General features: G+C 47.3%; 1 protein-coding gene across 3 annotated transcripts in view; it reads right to left on the bottom strand.

The window, feature by feature from the left end:
* Positions 1-6,371: 6,371 nt before the first annotated feature.
* nup98 (nucleoporin 98 and 96 precursor) overlaps positions 6,372-18,998 on the bottom strand; it is an 84,802-nt gene continuing 72,175 nt past the window's right edge. For all 3 annotated transcript variants that reach the window (XM_087988479.1, XM_043692564.2, XM_043692563.2), the window contains 4 exons: positions 17,200-17,441; positions 16,297-16,451; positions 14,480-14,591; positions 6,372-9,752 (listed from right to left, as the gene is read on the bottom strand). In XM_087988479.1, the coding sequence (XP_087844605.1) occupies positions 9,538-9,752; positions 14,480-14,591; positions 16,297-16,451; positions 17,200-17,441 (724 nt within the window). In that variant the 3' untranslated portion in view covers positions 6,372-9,537. The remainder of the gene's footprint in view (positions 9,753-14,479; positions 14,592-16,296; positions 16,452-17,199; positions 17,442-18,998) is intronic.

The raw sequence follows: 18,998 nt of genomic DNA on the forward strand, positions 1-18,998 counted from the left end.
GGAGCAGGTGGAGGCCATTCAGCCCCTCCAACCTGCTCCACCGTTTGATACAAATCTGGCTGATCTTCTCGCTCAATATCCACCCACTCCGTGTCCCACAACCCCATTCTGCTCCTGAAATCTATCCTGGTTGTCCTGAACATAGTTCATGACATTGCAACAGCCACTGAGAGAAGAAACTGATCTCCAACTCAATTCTAAATGATCAGCCCTTTCACCAAAGACCATACCTCTGATCTAGGCTGTCCCAGAGAGAGACAGTTTCTTAGTGTCTACCCTGTTAATCCCTTTGGAATTAAATGTTACAAATTGATCAGCTCCCATCCTCCTAACTCTCAGAGATTATGGTCCCAGTCTACTCCATGTATCCTGCCTGAACCACTCCCTTTCCCAGGAGCAGGTGTAATGAGTGATCAGTGTGCCCGCTCTAGGCTGATGTGCAATCCCACTGGGGGCCTGGGGAAACGTGATAAGATGACTTTACTCTTTAATAACCAAAGCTGATGTAATACTTGCCTTCCAAATGACTGCCAATACCGGCACATCAATGTTGTGATGCCCAGTTCCCTCCGAAAGGAAACATTTCCTCCCCTCGTGTAAAACATTCTGCTGGTTTATTTTTCCTCCCCAGCGCCGTTACATTGTTTTGTCAAAGTTCGGCCTCCCTACCAGTTACTCTTCCAGCCAACGCTCTACTGCCGGTAAACTGGGATATGTGCCGTATAGGCCTCCTGCTGGTTTCCCACTGCATTATGGGTGGAGATATCTATGGAGCCTCTTCTCCCATCAGTGTTCGTTGTTAATTGTCCACAACTGGATGTGGCAGGGATGGGAGTGCCGCTGGCTAAGCTGGCATTTATTGCCCATCCTTAATTGCCCCAGAAGGCAGTTAAGAGTCAACTACATTGCTGTGGGTCTGGAGTCACGTGTAGGCCAGACCAGGTAAGGTGGCAGCTCCCTTCCCTAAAGGACATTATTGAACCAGGTGGGTTTTGCCAACAATGGACACCTGATCATCATCATTAGACTCAATTCCTGATTGTTATTGGATTCAAATTCCCACCGTTTGAAGCCAGGTGCCCAGAACATTGTTTGGGTCTCTGCGTGAACAGTCCAGTGATAGATCCCAGAGGTCATTACTACTGCATTCACACCTCAGAGCTTTGACCTGATCCAGTGATCACAGAATCACTTAGCTGTCATTTGCTGCTTGACTCACAGGTTACCCAGGTTGGTGTCGTCCACTAGGTTGACACCTCACCTTCGGGTACACCAGATGCTGCTCCTAGCAAGCCCTCCTGTACTCTCCACTGAACCAGGGTTGAACCCTTGGCTTGATGGTAATGGTTGAGTGGAGGATATGCCTGGCCATGAGATTACAGATTATGCTGGAGTACAGTTCTGCTGCTGGTGATGGTGCACAACGCCTCATGAATGCCCAGTATTCAGTTGCCAGACCTATTTGAAGTCTGTCCCCCCATTTAGCATACAGTTACCAATACAGTCACAGTGAGCAGGAGGTCTCCTTGCGAGACTGCACCAGGTCTCGAGTCAACATTCAGCACCCCAGGGCAACTCTCTCTGGACTGTACCTCATTGCATTGCCACAGCTGCGAGGGCCGCAGAGGATGGGTGAAAGCAGTGCTTCTGAGAGTCTGACCGTCGCCTTGTGAATCAGAAAATAGGAGGTGGTGGCCATTCGCCCCTTTGAGCCAGCTTTGCCATTCCTGGTGATTACAGCTGCTCATGGAAACACACACAGTCAGAGAAGGTAGCTCTTTTGACTGTGGATGCTGTGCTCTTCCCAAAGCGAGAGACTACATTGTCCCAAACCTTACCCTGAGAAGCTGCTGCAAATGCTGAGCAGTTCTGACAACAAGCAACATCTTTCAGGTCAATATTATTTAGTCACTGGGGCTGGATAATGCAGCTCAAAGTTTGGGAGAAGGTTTGTAGCTCGGGTGCTCGTTGTTGTGGTTCTGTTTGTTGGAACTGACAACCGGAAGCGGCAGATTCAAACCACTACAAATGCCGGAGGAAACATCACAGAAGCGCTTCACAGGAGGCTCCCACGCACTGAGGATGTCACCTAGACAGGGGACGAAACGTCTGCAACACAAATTCCCAGCTCGGATAATGCAGCATTAAGTGACAGCTGTTCTTACCTTCGGGCAATTCAACCTTAATCAGGTCAGGGCTGTTACCAAGGCAACATGGCAACAGTTGTCCATCAGGAGGCTAATCAATAAAATTACAGCACTGCATTGAGAATTGGGGAATAGGCAGTGTTGGAACAGATCATTCTCAGGACTGCAGGCTGGTATTAGCAGCAAACACATAGACCAGTGCTACACTGTGCACAAGCCATATCGAGATGGGGTGGGTGGGTAAGTATTGAACACTTCCATGTTTGAAGACACCAAACTGGCTACACAAAGACTTGGTCAGGCTGAGTGAACCCTGGAATGTAGTGTGAATAAATAAAGAGTTGTTTCGTTTGGCAGGAGAAAACAGAATTCTTAACTGGAGAGGGGTTGGAAAAGGTGAGTGATCAAAGGGACCTGGGTGTCTGTGTCTACAAATGACTAAAAGCAAGCATTCAGTACAGTATACTGATGGTTACTGAATGGTCTGGAGCATGGGGCTGGGGGGAGGATGTCTTACTGCAGATACAGAGAACATTGGAGGGATCTCACCTGGAGTATTGAGGAGTCTGATCTAAAGAGGGATATCCGAGGGGGGGGGCAGGGGGCTGGGTAATGGAGGTTCATCAGATTAACTGATGGCTGGGATAGCACAGGACTGGGTTATCAGGGGAGATTGGGTCCATATTCCTTACAGAGAATGACAGCTTAAAGTCTTACAGGATGGATGTAACTGGGATGCTTCAGGATAATGGATAGGCCATTCAACACGGGGGTGCGGGGGAGTAAATGAGGAGCAACACCTTCACTCAGATGCTGATGAATCACTGCAATTCTCCCACCTGGAGAGCTGTCACAGCTCAATCATTGAGCAGCTTCAGGACAGCGAGATCCTGAGATTTTTGGAGAAAGTACAGGAAAGTCCTTTTGAGGTAATGGATCAGACTTGATCCAATTGAATTGGAGTGATGGGCTGAATGGTCTACTTTTCCAAATCCCTCAAGTTGGAGAGATTTAATAGCACTAAACAAAAAAGCACTTTGGCCCATTGTTCTTGACTGGGGCAAACTCAGTGACCTAACCGAAACCAGAGCCACTGGGTTCCCAATCTCACAAAGCCAGTGCTGAGAGAGAATTGCACATCCGGGGTCAGACATGAAAACATAATCCCAACCCAACATGCTCGGGAGAGATTTCCGATAGGGTCATGTCCTTATGGGAAGCAGCAAGGTAATATCTGGGAAAAACCCTCTGAACCAAACATCTGGGATAGACAGGGCAGCATAACTGCACCTCAGCACATGTCCCAATTCTCCAGGCAGCTGCCTGCACAGCCAATCACAGAGGGATCTTGTGATGATGATCATTAAGGAGGAACTCCCCAACTACAGGAAGTCACCAACAAACCCCATCTGTCAAATAGAGTTAGAGATATCAGCACAGAAACAGACCCTTCAGTCCAACTTGTCCACGCTAACCGGATATCCTAAACTAATCCAGTCCCATTTGCCAGCACTTGGCCCATATCCCTCTAAACCCTTCCTATTTGTATACTTGTCCAAATGCCTCTTAAATGTTGCAATTGTACCAGCCTCCACCACTTCCTCTGGCAGCTCATTCTATACACGTACCACCCTCTGTGTGAAAAAATTGCCCCTTAGGTCCCTTTTGTATCTTTCCCCTCTCACCCTAAACCTATACCCTCTAGTTCTGGATTCCCCCATCCCAGAAAAAAGACTGCCTATTTACCCTATCCATGCCCTTCATCATTTTATAAACCTCTATAAGGTCACCCCTCAGCCTCCGATGCTCCAGGGAAAACAGCCCCAGCCTGTTCAGCCTCTCCCTGTCGCTCAATCCTCCAACCTGGCAACATCCTTGTAAATCTTTTCTGAATCCTTTCAAGTTTCACAACATCTTTCCGATAGGAAGGAGACCAGAATTGCACGCAATATTCCAACAGTGGCCTAACCAATGTCCTGTACAGTCACAACATGACCTCCCAACTCCTGTACTCAACACTCTGACCAATAAAGGAAAGCATACCAAATGCCTTCTTCACTATCCTATCTACCTGTGACTCCACTTTCAAGGAGCTATGAACCTAAACTCCAAGGTCTCTTTGTTCAGCAACACCCCCCAGGACCTTACCATTAAGTGTATACGTCCTGCTAAGATTTGCTTTCCCAAAATGCAGCACCTCGCATTTATCTAAATTAAACTCCATCTGCTGCTACTCACCCCACTGGTCTATCTGATCAAGATCCTGTTGTAATCTGAGGTAACCTTCTTCGCTGTCCACTACACCCCCCGATTTTGGAGTCACCTGCAAACTTACTAATTATACCTCATGTTCTCATCCAAATCGTTTATGTAAATGACAAAAAGTAGAGGGCCCAGCACCGATCCTTGTGGCACTCCACTGGTCACAGGCCTCCAGTCTGAAAAACAACCCTCCACCACCACCCTCTGTCTTCCATCTTTGAGCCAGTTCTGTATCCAAATGGCTAGTTCTCCCTGTATTCCATGAGATCTAACCTTGCTAATCAGTCTCCTATGGGGAACCTTGTTGAATGCCTTACTGAAGTCCGTATAGATCACATCCACAGCTCTGCCCTCATCAATCCTCTTTGTTACTTTAAAAAAAAAACTTTAAAAAGTTAGCGAGATATGATTTCCCACGCACAAAGCCATGGTGACAATCCCTAATCAGTCCTTCATGAGGGGTCTTTGTTGAACAGTGTCCTGGACAATCCAGCCCTTCTGTAGTCTATTCCACCTCCGGGGCTCAGTATAAACCTGGTATTTACTTGTGGACAGAGACAGACAATGCAGCTCATTCTTGAAAGGTGTCCTGTCTAAAGACAGAGACTAATCACAAACTCAGCAAATGGCCAGTCCCCGGCTTGATTTTGGGATGTGTATTTATTAAATAATGCACTCAACTCTTCCTCAAAACCACTGGACTCCATTATCAAACATCGATCAATGCTCTCTGTGTGAAAGTTTACAATTGCAGCCCAATTTACCACGCTTTCAAAGACTAAGGGCCCATTATAAAAACCAATCTTTATTTCACTCAATAGGTATTAACCTGGGTCAAACCAGGTCAATCAGGATAGCAGAGGTTACGTTTCCTGACTGACAAAGGGACAGCTCAGTTAAATTACAAGCTCGAATTCCTTTCACCTTGAAGATTAAAAGGGTGATAATACACAGGCTTTTTTTTTTAAAAGGACTTGCTGGAGACAGAAAGCCATGGGAGGACCAAGGGGCAACACCTTTGAAACACAGTCAGGCCAATCACTATGTGAACTAGAGAGAGATTTTGTAGATTGTTAATCAAAGGCAAAGAATTGTGGGCAAATGAATAATTTGACAGCAGAAGGGAGAAGCATTGGTACCATGGTAATGCCATGAGCCTAGCCCAGTACCACAGCCTAATGTTTGGATAAACATTTCCCCTTGTGGAGGCATGATGGCCTTAGTGGCATTATTCCCGAGTAGCTCTATTCCTGATGAAAGGCTTTTGCCTGAAACGTCGATACTCCTGCTCCTCAGATGCTGCCTGACCTACAGTGCTTTTCCAGCACCACTCTAATCTAGACTCTTAGTGGCATTATCACTGGACTGTTAACCCAAAGACACAAATAACACTGAGGACCCAGATCGAATCCTGCTACAGCAGATGGTGGAATTTGAATTCAATAAATATCTGAAATTAAGAATGTAATGATAAACATGAATCCATTGCTGATTGGTGAAAAACCCACCTGGGTCACAGATGCCCTTTAGGGAAGCCTACATGTGACTCCAGCAATGTGCTCAATTCTTAACTGCCCTCTGGGCAATTAGGGATGGGCAGTAAATGCTGCTGAACCAGTGACACCCACATCCCATGAATGAATGAAGAAAATGGGTTCAATGGTAGATGCTGAATTTGACAATAAAAAGGGTCTAAGAGCGTCAATGTAACAACTGTAGACAGAAGCCCATCTGGTTTGCTAATGCCCTTTAATGAAGGGTTTACCTGATCTGCCCTACCCGGGACTCCAAACCCACAGCAACGTGGGTAACACCTCACTGCCCTCTCTCAGTAATAAATGCTGACCTGCTCAGTGACAGCCAAATCCCAATCATATTGTTCAGTTTTTGGCAGATGAATGCTGATCACACCAGCAATGCTGGCCATACTCCATACAAAGAAACAGGGACACAATTCCAACCTTCACTCAAATTTGCACATTTATTAAAAAATACTGCGTTTCCCCCACTCCTACAGAAAATGTTTAAAAAGAATACTCAATCTATGAGAATTTACTTTATTTTCAATTTGTTTTAATATTAAAAAAATTTCAATGCAAATTATATCACATGACACACACACACACTCCCACCAACAGACCAAAACCGAAAACAGATGCAGCAAGAGCGATGACCCCCCTTTTAGAATAGGATAACAAAAGGCTGAGCCCAGAAATCGCTGTAATGAGAGAAACTACCTGGGGACACTGTGATTTCTTGCACTCTGCCAGCTGAAGAATATACATTCACACATACACACAGACCTCACGTGAGATCAAAGGAAACAACATTCGATTGCTTACACACTGCCGCTGTATCACCAGTCTGAAGCTGCCCTTGCCTCAAGTATAGTTATATCTGTGGTGTAAAATATCCCAACAGTTACACTAGAGATTACTGGAGACCTGATCTCTTACTCTCACTCCCTTTCCCTCTTCCTCAAACCAAGTTGGTCTTGGGGAGCCGGACAGTAATAGGGGAATAGGGGTAGTGGAAAAACCCTTTGGGTTATCAGCAACCACCCCCCCCCCGCCCAGTGTCACACCGGCCAAATCTCAACAAGGAGAAACCTCAGTTCACAGCGCGGGGTGGGGAAGAATGTTTCTGAAGGATATCAGGAGTAAATAACATTGCAACCCCCCCCAATGATAATCTTCTCAAATAAAGTCAAGTAGTAAACTTCCACGATTTTGCCTATTTATCCCATGGCTTTGCCAGTTAATGCAGTGCTGCTGTTACTGAGCCCATGCTGTCTCTCTCAGATTCATTTATGGAGTCATTCTGTTTTCAGGTGACATCTTCCTCGAAAACACAAAAGCACACGTCCCTGGAAGTCAGTGTCACTGTTGGTCTGGGTGGGGCTGGTTGCGTTGGTGTTTACAATCAGGTCTCAGGACTTAGGAACAGGAAGAAAAGCAGAGAAATTCATTCCCGCTGGAAACCTTCCGAAGTTCCTCAAGGCTCGCTCGACACATGTTTGAGGGGAATGTTCCAACAATTGTTGCAGCAACCAGAGTATCAGGAATACTGCAAAGCACAGCTGAAATCAATCCAGGCTTTTCCAAGGAATGGGGAAAACAACGTGGGGGAAAGTGTGTTGAAAGCTGTAACTCAAAACAAGCAAATCCAAGCTGTTTCTCGGATGCTTTGCCACTAAACAGAATCTCAAAAGCACCAGTTTCCCAGCCCATTGGGGACCAGCTACCACTAGAGGGGTACAGTTACTGAACTGCTGGACAGCTCAGAGACTCACCTAGGGTCGAGATGCTACGAACCACAGAGGGACCACCCTCCAACATATGCCTGATATCCTTCTAACTTTTAGATTTGTATTTAATACACTTTCTTCATTTAATATCGAGATGTTTGGGCAATGTTGATGGTTATAGTATGTAATGAGCAGACTGCTACCCCCACGCCACTACTCCATCCCAGGCCCACGTGAGCTGAACTTGCCCAGTGAAGAGGAAGGCACAGTGGGGACCTAACTGAACTCACCAGGCAGCATCAGGTGCTGAAACTCAGCTGTTTCCCAACTCCACATCCCTGCTCAGGGTTACTAGGGGCCCACTCCATTGTCACCGTTGTGCTTTATGATAGTGACCCCCCGGGCTGCAACGTCATTAGAACGTAGCAGGAGAGAGATAAATGGGTACAGGAAAAAAAACACTGGACTCTCCTCGGTGACTCTTTAGTTACCTACAATTCCACTTGTATAAAAGATTTAATTAGTTGCAGTTGTAAACAGAGTCCATGGTTATACTTTGACAGTCTCACTGTGGTTATGGACAGCTGTGGGTTCGAGAGAGAGAGAGCCTCTCGTTCTGACCTGTTACACCGATATCACAGGTGATTTCGCAAACATTATTCAAGTTTGATGTATTTAACACACTAAACAACAGGATCATTCAAACCCAAAGACCTTCCTCAGAAAACGGTGTGTGCTTTAGCTGGGCCAAGCCCTCCAACTCTGTATGAACGTTCCTACCACCTGAGGTTTTATGATGGACCAATGGGGGCAGGGGGTTGAACACCTACAGCTCAGACTGGATCTGGGATAAAGCTGAGCTCCAACCTGCATTCTACCCCTGCAGGGGAGCGCGCAGAGGAACATAAACACCGATCCCTTACAGACTCGCTTCGACACTAACTAGATGATTAATTTCTCTCTCTGGATGGTGGGCAAGGTGGGACGATGATCAGAAAATCAGAGCCCAAAGACATAACAGAAATTTAAAGCCCACAGACCTTCGTATCCCACTGCAGAGAGACTCGTTGCAGCAACCAGAGTATGAGGGATACCACAAAGCAATCAGGCCTTTCTGAGGGATGAGGAAAACAATGTGGGGGAAAGAGTGTTGAAAGTTGTAACTCAAAATAAGCAAATCCAAGCAGTTTCTCGGATGCTTTGCCTCTAAACAGAATCTCAAAAGCACCAGTTTCCCGGTCCATTGGGGACCAGCTACCACTAGAGGGGTACAGTTACTGAACTGCTGGACAGCTCAGAGACTCACCTAGGGTCGAGATGCTACGTACCACAGAGGGACCACCCTCCAACATATGCCCAATATCATTCTAACTTTTAGATTGTGCAGCAGGGCAAAATGCAACTCACAAAGAACAATGGTTATTGTGTTCGATCCCTCAAAACGGCTGCATATTTAACTAGATGGCTTTAAGCAAAATCAGTGCCCAATATCGACAAGTGTTTCTGTTATTGGGGTGGGGTGGGGTGGGGCGGGGGAGAGAGAGAGAAAGGGAGTCACTGCTGATCTTTTATCAACATTGCATGTCCACTTAATTACTTAACAGAGAAGTATCAAAATAGAAAGAAAAGCCATAACATCCCACCAACATGCGAGTCTCGTGGCCCCTTGTAACTTTGTTATATGGGACACAATCCATGTTTGGGAAACTGCCTCTCCAGGTTTTCGCAAAGGTCTTGAAACGATTCCTCTGTATAACAGTGGCTAGTGAAGAATCCGGGTCTCACGGCAGCATTTGTCGGAGGAACTTGAGCTCAAAGGGACAGGTGCACTGGCGCCAAACGCATTGAACGGTTCCCTCACCCTGTCTACAGGGTAGGAGGTTAAGGGCCAATAACCAGCTCCCGCAGGTAGCTCTGAGTCAGGCTGCGCAGTTCCTCCAGGGCATAGTCTTCAGGCATAGGCAGCTTGCGGATGTAAGGAGCGAGCAGGCGGAGGGGAACGTGCTGGAGACTCGGGGCTCTGTCCCCAGGTGACTCTGCACTGTGCTGGAGCCCAAGCACAGTGCGCAGCATGTTAGCTATCTGTTTAGCCATGTCTGGGAGAGATTGGGGAGGGGGAAAAAAAAAAGAGAGAAATCAGTCAGAAACAACTTTTAAAAGCAGCTTCACCCCATTCAAAACGACCTCCTCCCTCAGCCTCACTCGGGCCAGGCAATTCTCATTTTAATTTGAAAATTGATATTCAGAAAAGATGTAACAGGCTGGAATTCTTACCCCAGAGAAAGCAGAGGGAGTGGGGCAGACTGAAATCCTTAAGCTAATACAAAGCTTTATGAGAGTAGACAATAGAAGAGATGTCTCCATTTGAGAGGTGGTGACAGAACACAATGAAGGACATATGATATAAGCGAATCAGAAATAAATCCAATTCAGGAGAAATCTCTTCACTCAGTGATCTGAACCTGAAACTGGTGGGAGGGTGAGCTGTGAGGAGGATGCAGAGATGTTGCAGCATGGTTTGGATTAGTTCAGTGAGTGGCAGATGAAGTATAATGTGGATAAATGCGAAGTTTGGGAACAAAAATAGGAAGGCTGATTATTTGAATGGCAACAGATTGTGAAAAGGGGAAGGTGTAATGAGATGTGCGTCTTTGTACATTAGTTGCTGAGGGTAAGTGTGCAGGTACAGCAGACTGTGAATGATGCAAAAAGGTATGCTGTCTATCATAGTCAGAGCTGAAAATGTGTTGCTGGAAAAGCGCAGCAGGTCAGGCAGCATCCAAGGAACAGGAGAATCGACGTTTCGGGCATAAGCCCTTCTTCAGGAATTAGCGCTTAATTACGTAGCGAGGCCGGGCTCCCAGCGAGGCCAATCACTGCTTGTCTTCACTCCCTATCCCATTTACTCCAGTCAAAGTGTCTCACTCGTACATCAGGAAAAATACTTGATAAACTAGATGATTCGGCAGGTTAATCAGATACATTAAGATGTCACGGCTGCACAGACCTGGTTTGTGCTTCCTCAGGTAAAGGTGGAAAAGCGCAGCAGGTCAGGCAGCATCCAGGGAACAGGAGAATCGACGTTTCGGGCATAAGCCCTTCTTCAGGAATCCTGAAGGGCTTATGCCCGAAACGTCGATTCTCCTGTTCCCTGGATGCTGCCTGACCTGCTGCGCTTTTCCAGCAACACATTTCCAACTCTGATCTCCAGCATCTGCAGACCTCACTTTCTCCTTCCTCAGGTAAAGACAGAGGAAGGGGACTCCTGTGCGAGAGGCTCAAATTGTTTATTGGTTAAGTAGAGAGACTGTTTCCTCTGGAGCTGGGAGTAGGGTGTGCTCAGGATGATGTCAGGAAGCGTTTCACATAGGGAATGGATATTTGGAAAATTTTCACACTGACATCAAAAAAGGCTGTGGACTCTGGATTAATTAATACACACATGTAGATTAATTTAACGTATAAATGACTAGACAAACAAACTAAATGTAGACTTTCACAGGATAAGGCATTACTGTGACGTGGTTTGTTTAGACTTTGACAAAGGTTTACAAGAGGAGAAAGTGAGGTCTGCAGATGCTGGAGATCAGAGATGGAAATGTGTTGCTGGAAAAGCGCAGGTCAGGCAGCATCTATTAGATTAGATTAGATTACTTTACAGTGTGGAAACAGGCCCTTCGGCCCAACAAGTCCACACCGACCCTCCGAAGCGCACCCACCCAGACCCATTCCCTACATTTACCCCTGCACCGAACACTACAGGCAATTTAGCATGGCCAATTCACCTAACCTACACATCTTTGGACTGTGGGAGGAAACCGGAGCACCCGGAGGAAACCCACGCAGACACGGGGAGAACGTGCAAACTCCACACAGTCAGTCGCCTGAGTCGGGAATTGAACCCGGGTCTCAGGCGCTGTGAGGCAGCAGTGCTAACCACTGTGCCACCGTGCCGCCCACTCATCTAGGGAACAGGAGATTCGAATGAAGGGCCTGTGAAATGAGGAGCAGTTGAGGACGCTGGGTCTGTCCTCGATGGAGTTCAGAGGGAGGAGAGGCGAGGCGATCTAATTGAAACTTACAGAATACAGACAGCCCTGGATAAACTGGACGTGGAGAAGGTGCTTCCATTAGGAGGAGACTAGGACCAGAAGGGGCAGCCTCAGACTGAAGGACAACCTTTTAGAACTGAAATGAGGAGGAATTTCTTCAGCCAAAGGGTGGGGAAAAACTGGAAATAATTGCCACAAGAGCGCTGTGGGGGCCAAGCCATTGAGTGTATTTAAGACAGAGATAGAGAGGTTCCTGATTAGTAAATGGATCAAGGGTTTCAGGAACAAGATAGGAGAATATGGTGGAGAAACATATCAGCCATGATTGAATGACAGAGCAGACTCAATGGGCTGAATGGCCTAATTCTGCTCTTGTATTTTATTGTCTTATGATCCACATAAGAGACTGATGTGTCAAAGTGAAGTGCAAGGAGTTGTGGTGGGGCTAGAGTATTCAGATGGATAGAAGACTGGTTGTCAGACAGGAAGCAAAGGATAGGAATAAACAGGTTTTTCTCTGAATGGCAGGCAGTGACTAGAGGGGCTCTACCTCAGCTAGTCTCAAAATGTTAGTGATTTAGAGGAGGGAATTAAATGTAATGTCTCAAAATCTGTAGATAACACTAACAAGGGTGAGCTATGAGGAGGATGCAGAGATGTTGCAATGTGATCTGGACAGCCTTACTGAATGGGCAAATACATGGCAGATGCAGCACGTGGATATAATTGAGGTTATTCATTTTGGTAACAAAACAGGAAGGCAGATGATCTAAGTGGCTACAAATGAAGGTGGGAGGGGGATGGGCAGTGAGCAGAGTGCCCTTGCACACCAGCTGCTGAAGGTAAGTGCACACGTGTAGCAGGCAGTAAGCTGTATGTTGGCTCTCACAGGGAGAGGATCAGAGTACAGGAGCAGGGATGGCTTACAAGGGCCTTGATGAGACCCTACCTGGAATACTGTGCGCAATGTTGGTCTCCCTATTGGAGGGTGGATGTTCTTGCTAAACATGTGCAGAACTGGTTTACCAAATTGATTCCTGGGATGGCAGGACTGATGTATGAGGAGAGAGAGTTGGTTAGGATTTTATTCACTGGAGTTTAGAGGGATGGGGGCAAGGGGAGGGTGGAGGAATCTCACAGTAACCTATCAAATTGTAATAGGACTCAGCAGGGTAAGTGCAGGAAGGGTGTTCCTGAAGGTGGAGGAGTCCAGAAGCAGGGGTCATAAAGATAAGGGCAATCCTTTTAGGACTGAGGGGAAGAGAGTAGAATTCACTAGCACCAAGTGGCTGAAGACAAAAAGTTGTATTTTCAGGGTGGCCACAGATACAAGTCTTCTGGCTAAAGGAACCAAGGGACATGGGGGCAGAGTAGGATTAGAGTCGTGAATTTGATAACCAGCCATGACCATAATGAATGGGGCAGCAGGCATGACTGGTCGAATGGCCTGCTCCTCTCTATGTTTGTATATTTAAATTCCCATCATTTAACTGAATTTGACCATTCCAGATTATGGGAGTCAAGAGTACAAGGGGTCATTACTGAACTTCTGGGAGTAGGCTGCAGAGTGGATTAACATTCTCCCTTGTTAGACAGCGAGGAGTATAACTGACACCTCCGTGCACTACTGAAGCAGTGCCACCTTGCTGCAGATGCTGCTTTCAAATGAGGCACTGACTACATGCCCTTTGAGTACACTCCACCATTCAATGCATTTGTGGCTTATCTCAGGTTTCAACAGCACTGTGATACCTGCTCCCCCCCCATTCAGGGGCCAAGGCTCTGACTGACCCAGCATCAAATCTATTCGATGATTGAGCAGCCACAGCCCTCTGCGTTAAGGAAGGCAAAAGATTCACAAGCCTCTGAATGGAATCATTCTCTTCATCGCAGTCTGGAAATGATCAGCCTCATAGTCCAAGACCCAGCCAATGCTCTAGATACCAGACCAGTGTCTAACCAATCAAGCTCCTTCAGAAGCACCAAGTTCACCTCTCATTCTGTGACACAACAGATATTAGACCCATTTCACCCAGCGTCTCACTGACAGTAGACCGGTGTCCCTGCACATCAATGTAAAAGATCCTATGGCACTATTGAGGAAGAGCAGGACAAATCCCCATGGCACCCTGAGCCAATGTGAATCCTTAACCATACAGCCAAACAGAACAGAAACAGACCCTTCCGCCCAACCAGTCCATGCCGACCATAATCCCAAACTAACTGAGTCCAACCTGCCTGCTCCTGGCCCATATTCCTCCAGACCTTTCCTATTCCTGTATCCGCCCAAATGTCTTTTAGACATTGTAATTGTACCCACACCCCCACTTCCTGAGGCAGTTCATTCCCCACACATTTAAGATATGGGGAGGGGGGGGGCAGTTTATTCACATTTTCTCTGCCTCACCCTAATATGCCCGTTATCTTGAACTCCCCCACCCTAGGAAAAACACACCTGTTATTCGCCTCATCTATACCCCTCGTGATTTTATAAACCTCTAAGGTCACCTCTCAACCTCTTACCCTCTAGTGAAAAACGTCCCAGCCTATCCCGCTTCTCTTTATAACTCAATTCAATAATTCATTATTGTATAAAAATATTCACTATTTGCAGCAGCTTACTGTGCACCTTGCATTAAAACAGTGATTACAGTCCAAAAGAGTTTAACTGGTTATAAGTTTGGGAGAGCTCAAGATTGTGAAAAGCAACACGTTATTGCAGGTCTTTCTGATCACCAAGAATGGAAATGATAAAGCTGTTGATGTTATACCAGACTGAGCCAGTCGATCTTTGGCTGAGAAACATTCGATCAGTTCTATCCGGCTGCACAGGGACATCACCTCGTTGTGAATTTTCTCCAGCTCGTAAGTTGGATTCTCCACCTGCAAAACACAGGCATTTAGCTGTCTGACAGAGCTTTTGTGCTGTGGGTTAGAAACAGCAGCGACACATTCCTCCCAGGCACCACCAAACGACGCGCGATCAAACCGGGAAACGTAGTGGAGCATCAATGAAAATCTGATCAGGTTCGGCTGTACAGTGGAGAAGGTAGCAGAGTTGGAAACCAGACAACACTGACCCACAATCTGAGTGACTGCTTCAGTGAAGCAGTGACTTGTCTCCCCCACTCTCCTGTGCCCTTCTCTGACAAACTTTCAGCCCCTCTATGTACACAGTAAGACCATCTTGCTTTTATATCAGAAGGGGACTAGACAGAGGAGATAGGAAGGGAGCCCTCATTGGTAAAGGACTGAGAAGGAGAGGAGATGGCATGGGCGGTTAAGGTGTGGAATGCACTGCCTGAGAGAGAGTGCAGGCGAGACACTCAGGGTCAGGAGAGGCATTGAATTAGGAGACGTTTGTCTGAAAATGATGAATGAGAGAAGGCAGGAGTGTAACAAGGTAAATTGCTCGTTTGGAAAGCCAGCAGATACTTCACAGGTTAAAAACCCTCTGTGTCATAACCATTCTGTGATGTGGTAGCGATCATAAGGCTGGAGTTATGGCCAACGTGAGGAAGACTGCTGTTCTTGAGACAATGTGATCTTTGAAAACGCTGCTGTGTCACATCTAATGCTGGAGTGAACTCCAGTTTTTATAGCTGTTTTTATAAGTCATTCACAGGCCACTCCAGCATTGTACTGTTAGACTGGATGATATTTCTCATATTAAAAGCAGACTATTCAGCAACAAGTAACATCAAAAGCAAGCCTCACCCTGCCCTGCTGCAATTTGAGGTGCAGATCATTTGTGCATCACTAGACAGTAACCAGGTCATAAGACGTGGAGATGCTGGTGTTGGACTGGGATGAACAAGGTCAGAAGTCAGATGACACCAAGTTAGAGTCCAATAGGTTTATTTGAAATCACAAGCTTTTGAAGTGCTGCTCCTTTATCAGGTGAACGACGAAGGGGCAGCGCTTCAAAAGCTTGAGATTTTGGACTATAACCTGACTTCATCTGACTCCTTCACCATTCCTGATGAAGGGCTTATGGGCGAAACATCGATTCTCCTGCTCCTTGGATGCTGCCTGACCTGTTGGGCTATTCCAGTACCACCCTCTACTCTGATCCCTGGCATCTGCAGGCCTCACTAACTGACTTCAGACCAAGTCAGAAAAGTCACAGCATGGAAACAGACCCTTCAGTCCAATGAATCCACACTGATCACATTCCCAAATTAAACTAGTCCCCATTTATCAGCGTTTGGCCCATATTCCTCCAGTAAACCAACTCCATTGTACTTACTTTCTTAAATAAGATGACCAAAGTGATAGACAATATTCAAGATGCTCCCACAAGAACACCCTGTATAACTGATGCATAACATCCTTAATATTCAATTCCTCTCTAATATGGGATGGCATTGAATGAGTGTTCTTGGTTACAAGGTGTACCTGCACACTGAGCTTTTGAGACTCCTGCAATAGAACACTCAAATCCTTCTGCAACTTGGAACTCTGCAGTCGCTATCTCTTTAAGGAGCACTCTGCTCCTCCATTCTCCCTGCCTTTTATATGCACTACACTGTTCACACAGAAGGTATCCAACCACAGTGCACCACCCCATTTCACAGCTGGGCAATACCTCGCCAATTCCTCGCACTGTTTCCATGATGCAGATGTAGTCGTAGAAGACAGCTCCGGCAGTCTCCCAGTCCTGGATCTGTAAGCTGCACTCTGGTATGGCCAGCCTCTCCAGGAAATATTTCAGGTAGCTGTAGTTTTCATTAATAATGGCATCTGGGGAGGAGGGGTTTAAAAATTCAATACAGTATGGATTCGTACTAATGCATCAAAACATACAGAAAAGATGGACTGTCAGATCTGTAGACAAAGTTCGATTTCTTTGTTTCGCTCCTTCTCAGGATGTGACCACCCCACGCTCCTTGGCCACAGCTTAAACCAAGTGGCATGGGACTGTGGTCTCACACAGATTGCAGACTGCATCCCTCTCAGTAAAGGAAGGTGCCAGTCTCACATAGCACAGGTACAGATCTGCAAGCTCCCCTCTGAGCCACTCATTGCCCTCAATTGGAAATGTTCATTATGTCCCTAAGCATCCTCACAACGAGCACGGTGGGTGTGGAGACATCACAAGGGCTGGAGCAGTTCAGGGATGGAGCTCACTAGCACCTTTTCAAGGGCAGCTTGGGCTGGGCAAGAAACAGGCCCAGGCCAACAATGCTACATCCTGTGAATGAATTACAAATAACAACCTGCTGGATTACAGGCCGCCATACCGCAGCAGTGACGGAGTGCACTGGCTACAAGATACACTTCAGCTACCTGGGGCCCGAAGCTTTGGAAAAATCCTCTTGAAACCCCTCTGCCTCTCTCCCCACCAGCTCTGCAAACCCAGTTATTTGACCAAATGTTGGTCACGGGTCCCTAAAATGTTGATAATACCTCCTGTGAAGTCCCTTGGAATGCTTTCCTCAGGGTGCTTTCTGAATGGGGCTTTGAGACCTGGGCGCCAGGCGCCGTTTACCTGATGCAAGGTACCGGACCACCAGCTGGTGACACTTGTTCCATTGGCCTGCTTCGATCAGGTGCAGTGCCTCCTTGTGGATGTCACCGTCTCTGTGAGCCCTCAGGCTTTTGGCACTGTGGATCCACTCTGCTGGGATACCGAGCTTCTCCTGCAGAAACAACTCTTTCACCTTCTGCTCCTGTGTCTCATCCAAAGAGCAATGTCGGTTTAGCTGCTCCTGCACTGCATTCCCTCGCTGCCTGACAGAAGAAAGCAGTTCATTCAAAATACCCCAGTGCCATCGGGCAAAACTTGCCATATTCCCCATCCCATTCTGGCTTATACATTAAACTATAGGGTGTGATGTGCAATATGGAAACACTGACATTCCTATCCCACACACTGATATTAAAGACCTTCTCAGTGAGCTTCTGCGGTGCCGGAGCTTTTAAAGTGGGTTTGTTATTCCACTTCATAAATGGGGGGAAAACAAAAGGGTAGTTAACATCCTAAAATGGAGCTGTGCACTCAGCACTTTCAGCAGGTTATTACAGGACTGCAATTCCACAGCAGCACAAATGTTTGCAGCAAAGAACTTCGAGCTTATTTCAGCTTGTTAACTCTGCGAGACATTCTTTGCAAATACTAATCCCATGGTCCCCCTCTCTCCCCATAGCCCTGTATTAATCCCACGGTCCCCCTCTCTCCCCATAGCCCCGTATCAATCCTATGGTCCCCCTCTCTCCCCATAGCCCCGTATCAATCCCACGGTCCCCCTCTCTCCCCATAGCCCCGTATCAATCCCACGGTCCCCCTCTCTCCCCATAGCCCCGTATCAATCCCACGGTTCCCCCCCCTCTCCCCATAACCCCGTATCAATCCCACGGTCACCCCCCTCTACCCAAAGCCCCGTATCAACCCCATGGTCACCCCCCCCCCCCCTCCCCATAGCCCCGTATCAATCTCACGGTCCCCCTCTCTCCCCATAGCCCCGTATCAATCCCACGGTCCCCCTCTCCCCCCGTATCAATCCCACGGTCCCCCTCTCCCCCCATAGCCCCGTATCAATCCCATGGTCACCCCCCCCCGTCCCATAGCCCGTATCAATCCCACAGTCACCCCCCCCACCCAAAGCCCCGTATCTACCCCACGTTCCCCCCCTCCTCCCCATAGCCCGGTATCAATCCCACGGTCCCCCTCTCCCCCCAAAGCCCCGTACCAACCCCACGGTCCCCCCTCTCTCCCATAGCCCTGTATCAGTCCCACGGTCCCCCTCGCTCCCGATGGCTCTGTGTGGAGGTGATGGCTGAGTGGTATTATTGCTGGACTGTTAATCCAGAGACGCAGGTGACAATCTGGGGATAGAACATAGAACATAGAACATAGAAGAATACAGCGCAGTACAGGCCCTTGGGCCCTCGATGTTGCGCCGATCCAAGCCCACCTAACCTATACTAACCCACTATCCTCCATATACCTATCCAATGCCCTCTTAAATGCCCATAAAGAGGGAGAGTCCACCACTGTTACTGGCAGGGCATTCCATGAACTAACGACTCGCTGAGTGAAGAACCTACCCCTAACATCAGTCCTATATCTACCCCCCCTTAATTTAAAGCTATGCCCCCTTGTAATACCCGACTCAATACGCGGGAAAAGGTTCATACTGTCGACCCTATCTAACCCCCTAATCATCTTGTACACCTCAATCAAGTCACCCCTAAACCTTCTTTTCTCTAGTGAAAACAGCCCCAAGTGCCTCAGTCTTTCCTCATACGATTTTCCTTCCATACCAGGCAACATCCTGGTAAACCTCC

This window comes from Chiloscyllium plagiosum, unplaced genomic scaffold, assembly GCF_037043375.1.
Source record: "Chiloscyllium plagiosum isolate Xiang-an unplaced genomic scaffold, Cpla_swu_hap1 HiC_scaffold_6, whole genome shotgun sequence".
NCBI lineage: Eukaryota > Metazoa > Chordata > Chondrichthyes > Orectolobiformes > Hemiscylliidae > Chiloscyllium > Chiloscyllium plagiosum.